The sequence below is a fragment of the Pristiophorus japonicus genome, chromosome 6 (genome assembly GCF_044704955.1).
Source record: "Pristiophorus japonicus isolate sPriJap1 chromosome 6, sPriJap1.hap1, whole genome shotgun sequence".
Classification (NCBI taxonomy): Eukaryota; Metazoa; Chordata; class Chondrichthyes; family Pristiophoridae; genus Pristiophorus; species Pristiophorus japonicus.
This window is the reverse complement of record NC_091982.1, coordinates 197835463-197844992: the sequence shown is the minus strand read 5'-3', so window position 1 is coordinate 197844992 and position 9530 is coordinate 197835463. Positions and strand designations below refer to the sequence as shown.

The following is a 9530-nucleotide window of genomic DNA, read 5'->3' as shown; positions in this document are numbered from 1 at the left end:
GCTAATTCCTTTTTAGTTTCTGATTTTGTATTTGACAGTGACTCGGGGTGAAGATCATGAACAGTGTACAAACCAGGCGATTTCAGAAACTAATTGTATTTTTTTAAAATCTTTGGAAATAGTATTTTCAAAATATCATACTTGTTAAATGAAATGGCTTTACTTCATTATATTCTAAAACCTAAAATTTAGTTATGGTTCTGCAGTTAGAGTACAAAATGACCTTGATTTGCTTCTTCAAGCTCAGGTTGTTCCATTTTATAGTTTTGTATACAGAGAGTTGGCAAGGGGAAAGACAAGAACAGAGAATAATACATTCTACAATTTCTAACATTAAAATATAATCCATTGGCATTTTATATTTATGATATATAATCTATAGCTTCCTTAAATGCTTGAGGACTATAATAATGCATATTCAAGCAGCGAAAACAGTCCTAACATCACATACAGATCCTGCTTGTAAGCAAGGTTATTCATTCAGTGTAACTGTTGAACAGGCAGTGCTTATTCCTGAGCAGGTCAGTGATTGTGAGGTTGGTGGTGCACTCTTGTCACTTGTATCAGTATTGCCCTTAACTAATTCCTCTGTATTCCTTTCTGGCTTCAATAAGATAATATAACATTTAGGAACAAAAAGACAAGCAAGCAAGCCAAAACTGGATGCCAAAATAGCAAACATTTCAACAGCTACCATATATTTCCCCCGAGTGCTTAAGTAGGCCGGGACAAAAGAAATCCAAACAATAAAAAAGACAAGCAAGGAAAAGGTCATAAACTTAGCTTCATTAAAGTTATCAGGTAATTTCCGAGCGATGAAAGCAAAAATAAAGCAAATACCAGCCAGCAATGCATCATATCCTAACACACAACACAGAAACACAACAGAGCCTTCATTGCATTCCATAATTATTTTGATATTTTGAGACAGTGTATTCTTGACAGGGTAAGGAGGGAAAATTAGTAACCAAGCTATGCAAAGACAAGCATGGCATAAGACAATGATCAATGCAATAAGTCTTTGCTGACAAGGTCGTAAACTTTTTTTTTCTCTGCCTTCAGGTGATTTTGCTTTGGCTGCTCTGGCTTTGAACATCAGATTAACAGCCTTTGACAGCAAACATGAAAGGCAGGAAGCAAAGCTAACAGCAAGAAGAACCTGTCGTGTCATACAAGACCATGCAACTGGCTGGCCAATAAAGACGATTGAGCTAAGAAAGCATATAACTAGTGAAAATAACAGCACCAAGCTCAGTCCAAGGTCATTAGCTTTTACAAGGGCAGTATCGCTGCGAACCATGTAAACTATAGCAATGGCTGCTGCAATGCACGCCCCAAATATCGATAGTGCTATTAATGTAATTCCCAAGGCATCATCATAACCAAGGAATTCAACCACTTTATGTAGACATTCATCTCTGTTCGCATTGGACCAGTAATCTTCAGGGCACTGAATGCATTCCCTTGAATCTGTGAAATGAACATCAAAATCTTGTTATGTAGTGGACATATACCTAGAAATATAGAAACATAGAAAATAGGTGCAGGAGTAGGCCATTCAGCCCTTCGAGCCTGCACCACCATTCAATAAGATCATGGCTGATCATCACCTCAGTACCCCTTTCCTGCTTTCGCTCCATATCCCTTGATTCCTTTAGCCATAAGGGCCATATCTAACTCCCTCTTGAATATATCCAATGAACTGGCATCAACAACTCTCTGCAGCAGGGAATTCCACAGGTTAACAACTCTCTGAGTGAAGAAGTTTCTACTCATCTCAGTCCTAAATGGATTACCCCTTATCCTTAGACTGTGTTCCCTGGTTCTGGACTTCCCCAACATTGGGAACATTCTTCCAGCATCTAACCTGTCCAGTCCCATCAGCATTATATATGTTTCTTTGAGATTCCCTCTCATCCTTCTAAACTCCAGTGAATACAGGCCCAGTCGATCCAGTCTCTCCTCATATGTCAGCCCTGCCATCCCAGGAATCAGTCTGCTGAACCTTCGCTGCACTCCCTCAATAGCAAGAAGTCCTTCCTCAGATTAGGAGACCAAAACTGAACACAATATTCCAGGTGAGGCCTCACCAAGGCCCTGTACAACTGCAGTAAGACCTCCCTGCTCTTATACTCAAGTCCCCTAGCTATGAAGGCCCACATACCATTTGTCTTCTTCACCGCCTGCTGTACCTGCATGCCAACTTTCAATGACTGGTGTACCATGACACCTAGGTCTCGTTGCACCTCCCCTTTTCCTAATCTGCCGCCATTCAGATAATATTCTGCCTTCGTGTTTTTGCCACCAAAGTGGATAACCTCACATTTATCCACATTATACTGCATCTGCCACGCATTTGCCCACTCACCTAACCTGTCCAAGTCACCCTGCAACCTCTTAGCGTCCTCCTCACAGATCACACCGCCACTCAGCTTAGTGTCATCTGCAAACTTGGAGATATTACACTCAATTCCTTCATCTAAATCATTAATGTATATTGTAAATAGCTGATGTCACAGCACTGAACCCTGCGGCATCCCACTAGTCACTGCCTGCCATTCTGAAATGGACCCGTTTATCCTGACTCTCTGCTTCCTCTCTGCCAACCAGTTCTCTATCCACATCAGTACATTTCCCCCAATACCATGTGCTTTAATTTGTCAAAAGCCTTTTGAAAGTCCAAATACACCACATCCACTGGTTCTCCCTTGTCCACTCTGCCAGTTACATCCTCAAAAAATTCTAGAAGATTTGTCAAGCATGATTTCCGTTTCATAAATCCATGCTGACTTGGACTGATCCTGTCACTGCTTTCCTAATGCGCCGCTATTTCATCTTTAATAATTGATTCCAACATTTTCCCCACTACTGATGTCAGGCTAACCTGTTTATAATTACCCATTTTCTCCCTCCCTCCTTTTTAAAAAAGTGGTGTTACATTAGCTACCCTCCAGTCCATAGGAACTGATCCAGAGTCGATAGACTGTTGGAAAATGATCACCAATGCATCCACTATTTCTAGGGCCACTTCCTTAAGTACTCTGGGATGCAGCCTATCAGGCTCCGGGGATTTATCAGCCTTCAATCCCATCAATTTTCCTAACACAATTTCCCGCCTAATAAGGATATCCTTCAGTTCCTCCTTCTCATAAGAACATAAGAACATAAGAATTAGGAACAGGAGTAGGCCATCTAGCCCCTCGAGCCTGCTCCACCGCTCAACAAGATCATGGCTGATCTGGCCGTGGACTCAGCTCCACTTACCCGCCCGCTCCCCATAACCCTTAATTCCCTTATTGGTTAAAAATCTATCTATCTGTGATTTGATTACATTCAATGAGCTAGCCTTAACTGTTTCCCTGGGCAGCGAATTCTACAGATTCACAACCCTCTGGGAGAAGAAATTCCTTCTCAACTCGGTCTTAAATTGGCTTCCCCGTATTTTGAGGCTGTGCCCCCTAGTTCTAGTCTCCCCAACCAGTGGAAGCAATCTCTCTGCCTTTATCTTGTCTATCCCTTTCATTATTTTTAATGTTTCTATAAGATCACCCCTCATCCTTCTGAACTCCAACGAGTAAAGACCCAGTCTACTGAATCTATCATCATAAGGTAACCCCCTCATCTCCAGAATCAGCCTAGTGAATCATCTCTGTACCCCCTCCAAAGCTAGTATATCCTTCCTTAAGTAAGGTGACCAAAACTGCACGCAGTACTCCAGGTGCGGCCTCACCAATACACTGTACAGTTCAGCAGGGCCTCCCTGCTTTTGTACTCCATCCCTCTCGCAATGAAGGCCAACATTCCATTCGCCTTCCTGATTACCTGCTGCACCTGCAAACTAACTTTTTGGGATTCATGCACAATGACCCCCAGGTCCCTCTGCACCGCAGCATGTTGTAATTTCTCCCCATTCAAATAATATTCCCTTTTACTGTTTTTTTTTCCAAGGTGGATGACCTCACACTTTCTGACATTGTATTCCATCTGCCAAACCTTAGCCCATTCGCTTAACCTATATAAATCTCTTTGCAGCCTCTCTGTGTCCTCTACACAACCCGCTTTCCCATTAATCTTGGTGTCATCTGCAAATTTTGTTACACTACACTCTGTCCCCTCTTCCAGGTCATCTATGTATATTGTAAACAGTTGTGGTCCCAGCACCGATCCCTGTGGCACACCACTAATCATCGATTTCCAACCCGAAAAGGACACATTTATCCTGACTCTCTGCTTTCTGTTAGCCAGCCAATTCTCGATCCATGCTAATACATTTCCTCTGACTCCACGTACCTTTATCTTCTGCAGTAACCTTTTGTGTGGCACCTTATCGAATGCCTTTTGGAAACCTAAATACACCACATCCATCGGTACACCTCTATCCACCATGCTCGTTATATCCTCAAAGAATTCCAGTAAATTAGTTAAATATGATTTCCCCTTTCTGAATCCATGTTGCGTCTGCTTGATTGCACTATTCCTATCTCGCTGTCCCGCTATTTCTTCCTTAATGATAGCTTCAAGCATTTTCCCCACTACAGATGTTAAACTAACTGGCCTATAGTTACCTGCCTTTTGTCTGCCCCCCTTTTTTAAACAGAGGCGTTACATTAGCTGCTTTCCAATCTGATGGTACCTCCCCAGAGTCCAGAGAATTTTGGTAGATTATAACGAATGCATCTGCTATAACTTCCGCCATCTCTTTTAATACTCTGGAATGCATTTCATCAGGACCAGGGGACTTGTCTACCTTGAGATCCATTAGCCTGTCCAGCACTACCCCCCTCGTGATAGTGATTGTCTTAAGGTTCTCCCTTCCCACATTCCCGTGACCAGCAATTTTTGGCATGGTTTTTGTGTCTGCCACTGTGAAGACCGAAGCAAAATAATTGTTTAAGGTCTCAGCCATTTCCATATTTCCAATTATTAAATCCCCCTTCTCATCTTCTAAGGGACCAACATTTACTTTAGTCACTCTTTTCCGTTTTATATATCGGTAAAAGCTCACTAGACCCTCGGTCTCCTAGTACTTCCGGAAGGTTATTTGTCTTCCTTCATGAAGACAGAACCAAAGTATTTGTTCAACTGGACTGCCATTTCTTTGTTCCCCATTATAAATTCACCTGATTCTGACTGTAAGGGACCTACGTTTGTCTTCACTAATCTTTTTCTCTTCACATATCTATAGAAGCTTTTGCAGTCAGTTTTTGTGTTCCCGGCAAGTTTCCTCTCATACTCTATTTTCCCCCTCCTAATTAGACCCTTTGTCCTCCTCTGCTGAATTTATTTATTTTCAGGTTTAGTTCTGCAATGTACTGCTAATTCCACTTAACCAGTTAATTCCACTTAAACAGTTCAAATGGATATTACCTTTGCTAACTTTACTGCATATAACCAATCACTGTTGTAGCATTAACAATTTAGCTGATGTGCAGTGCTTGCTTTTCTCTCAACTTTTATTCCAAGTGAACTAGCAACATTTATTTACTTCAGAAAGCTATTCCCTCCCAGCTCAGATCATTTTATACAGGTCAAATAAATATCAAATACTTTTATTTTGCTTGCAAGAAGTCTCATTTCTCATTCATTTTTGTGGAAAGTGAGTGCATCGATCTCACACAAATCAATGATGAATTCTGTGTCACAATGAAGAATTGGGGTCTACACAACCACATATTTCAATCACTTGACCAGCCATTCCACTGAATAGCTATTGTCTGGGTGTAGGAACCAACGTCAAGTTTACAAATGCATTTTACCCCTGATGTAGTGCTAAGCCTCTGACAGACATTCCAAAATTACCTTTAAATGAAGCCTGGCTATACCTTCCACTACTTGCCCCGTCCAGACCGCCATGGTGATGGTGTGGTTCTCATAACCAAATCATACCTTGGTCTGTCCCCCTACTTCTATGGTACTTTCTCCTCCTTTGAAAATCTCACCTTATTCCACCCTTCTCACTTAAAATTCTCATTCTCTACCACCCACATAAGTACAATAAAAATGTTATCAGAGAGATATTTTCACTGCTTTCCTCCCTCAGCCTCTGCATTGAGCGACTTCTCATCCTCGGTGATTTCAACCTCCATCTCAATTCATCATGCTCTCTCTCCTCCGAGTTCACTACCATCTTATCCTCTCATAATCTCTCCCTCAATGTGCACTCCTTAATCCATATTCACGGCCACCCCTTTGACCTTGCCACCTCTCGTGCATCGCTATTCATACCGTGTCAATTACATATAAGGCCATCTCTGACCATTTCCTTGTATCGCTCTCCACCCACATCCCCCTTCCCCCACCCAAACCTACTTCCTTCTGCGTCCACCCTGAAAAAAACTCTCCAAACTCTCTTACAACTGCACTAATCAACTCCAAACCATTCAGCCTTTCTCCCTCCATTCCCCATAACATTTCTGCAGCCACCGATATGCTCAACCACACCCTCACTACCACCTTTGATGCCCCAATCCCTATTAAAACCATTAGTCTCTCTCACCTTGGCGGTTCCCCCTGGTCTGGCACTCATCTTCGCTCTCTCAAGTCCAGGGCACAGACTTGAACGGATATGGCGGACAACTGGTTTAGCCATGCACCGCCTGGTCTGACTGGACCATCAAAGCATTATTAGGTCCTACTCTTGTCTGCCAGGATCATTCTGGAATGCAAAGATAACACCCAGCTACTATTTTCTACTGTTAACCATCCTCTTCAACTCCTCTCCCCTGTCTCCACCACACTCACCTCCAACAACGAGTGCGAGGAGCTTATGGACTTCTTTGTCTCTAAGATTGAGACCATCCGATCAGCTGCCTCTGACATTTCCCTTCCTTCCCCTAGCCCACCAGGCCGAACTTCCTCTGAGGTGCCTCCCTGCCCTAGCCCTGAACTCGTATCTTTCTCCAGTTTCTCTCCAATTTCCCCTCATGACTTCTCTGCACTCAGCTTGTCCATGAGACCCATTTCCTGCTCCCTTGACCCTATTCCCACTAAACTGCTGACCACCCAACTTCCGTTTCTGGCTCCCATGTTAGCTGACATTGTTAACTGTTCTCTCTCCTCAGGTACTGTCCCCCTCTCCTTCAAATCTGCCGTCATCACCCTTCTCCAAAAAAACAACCCTTAACCACTGTGCTTGGTAGCTATCACCACATCTCCAACTTCCCTTTCCTCTCAAGTCCTTGAACATGTTGTCACCTCCCGAATCTGTGCACAGCTTTCCCGGAACTCCATGTTCGAATCCCTTCAATCTGGTTTCCGCCCCTCCCAACAGTACCGAAACGGCTCTCGTCAAAGTCACATATGACATCCTTTGTCTCTGTGACAAAGGTAAACTATCCCTCCTCGTTCTCCTGGACCTGTCTGTAGCCTTTGACACAGTTGACCACTCCATCCTCCTCCAACACCTCTCCACCATCGTCCAGCAGAGATATCTGCGCTCCTCAAATTCTGCCCTCTTGAGCATCCCTGATTATAATTGCTCAACCATTGGTGGCCGTGCCTTCAGCTGCCGGGGCCCTAACCTCTGGAACTGCCCCCCACCCACTGCCCTAAACTTCTCCACCTCTCTACCTCGCTTTCCTCCTTTAAGACACACTCTAAAACCTACCTCTTTGACCAAGCTTTTGGTCATCTGCCGTAATTTCTTCTTATGTGGCATGGTGTTAAATTTATTTTTTTGTCTTATAACACACCTGTGAAGCGCTTTGGGGCATTTTACTACGTTAAAGGTGCTATATAAATACAAGTTGTTGGTGTTGTTGTTGAAATAAGGTATATAGTTGTTCAGGTTATTTTTGTATTTTATCATTCAGTATTCCATTTCTGGTATTCAAATTCACCACGTTTTGCCACAATGGGCTGCATTTTTACATACAATTGTCATGCCTTACTATTTGTCGACTGTTTCTTGTTCAAAGTTATTAACTTCAAGTTTTACCATACAAGTTATGGGGTTAGAACCTCCACTTTTTTTGCATGCTTGACGCCCACTTAATGCCCATTTTACAGCTGAAATGACATATGACGCCCATATATCACCCATTTTCGCTCAAAATGGAAACTGATGGGCTTTTCTAGAAAACTTAGCGCCGAGTGTTACTTTCCCCATGTGCTTAATGCCGGGAAAAAATATTACCGCCCACCCACTATTTTTGGGCGGAATCAGCAGAATGGGCGAAATCAACGCCCATAATATCGCCCAGCGTTAATTTTCACACTGATTTAACGCCGAGATTCAATAATACCAGCAACCCACTTTTTTTTGGCGTAAAGAGCATATTTACCGAAACTAGCGGCCATGAGATCGCCCAGCGTCAATTTCACCACCTCGCACACATATTGCCCACAATATCGCTCGCCCAAAAAAACACCCAGTAAAAGTGGAACTAACCAGGACTAATCACAGCGTTATGGACGCCATGTTGCAGATCACATGTCACGTCCTTTTAAAGGCTGCTGTGCTTCAACCTCGGCAGAGTTCAGATGTACTCTGCAGGTCGTTGGAGTTGATGTGAACATCTCTACAAACATCTTGACCATACTGTGACCGATTGGAATTGAATAGGTTCTTCGTCCGGACATTCCTGGTTTGTGACCAATCGGTGGAAAACAGAGCTACTGCAATGGGGCCTGTCCTTTCTCACCCTTTCCTGGGGACTAATTACATGCAGCAGACTCGAGATCGCCGAAGGCACACTCCACTGCATTATGTGCCCAATGTGAGACGTGACAGATTGAGGAGGAGGACCAGACGTTACCCCCCCCCCCCGCAGTACAAGGAGAAGCATTCTTACATTGACTTGCCCGACACCACCTGCCTTTGGAGACTGCGCTTCCACAAAGAGGTTATCACTGAGGTATGCCAGCTGATAAGGGGAGATCTGCAGGCTGCCAGCACCATCAGTACTGCATTGTCCGTCGAGGTCAAAGTCACTGCGGCACTGTCGTTCTACGCCTCGGGTTCTTTTCAAACTGCAGCTGGAGACATTTGCGGACTTTCTCAGCATGCCATACATCGCTGCATTAGACAGGTCACTGAAGCCCTGTTCGCATGTAGGAGGGACCTGATCAGCTTCCTTATGACCAGGGAGGCACAGAGTGAGAAGGCTATAGGATTTTCCAGAATTGCAAACTTCCCCAAAGTGCATGGAGTAATAGAATGTACGCACATTGCAATGCGAGCACCTTTTCAGGATGCAGAGGTTTTCAGGAACTGTAAGGGATTCCACTCTCTGAATGTCCAACTGGTTATCGACCACCAGCAAATTATACTGAATGCTCAATTTCCGGGCAGCATCCATGATGCTCACATCCTGCGTGAGAGCACTGTATCTGACTTGTTTAACAATGAGCCACAAAATCAATGCTGGGTGCTTGGTGACAAAGGATATGGCCTCGCCACCTGGCTAATGACCCCCTGCTTGACACCCACACCGAAGCAGAGAGGTGATACAATAAGAGCCACAGAGCAACTCGCAATATCGTGGAGAAAACCATTGGAGTGCTGGAACAGCGCTTTAGATGCCTGGACC

General features: G+C 43.8%; 1 protein-coding gene across 1 annotated transcript in view; it reads right to left on the bottom strand.

The window, feature by feature from the left end:
* Positions 1-472: 472 nt before the first annotated feature.
* vmn2r1 (vomeronasal 2, receptor 1) overlaps positions 473-9530 on the bottom strand; it is a 66295-nt gene continuing 57237 nt past the window's right edge. Inside the window, exon 6 of the mRNA XM_070882309.1 lies at positions 473-1470. Coding sequence (XP_070738410.1) covers positions 473-1470 — 998 coding nt within the window. The remainder of the gene's footprint in view (positions 1471-9530) is intronic.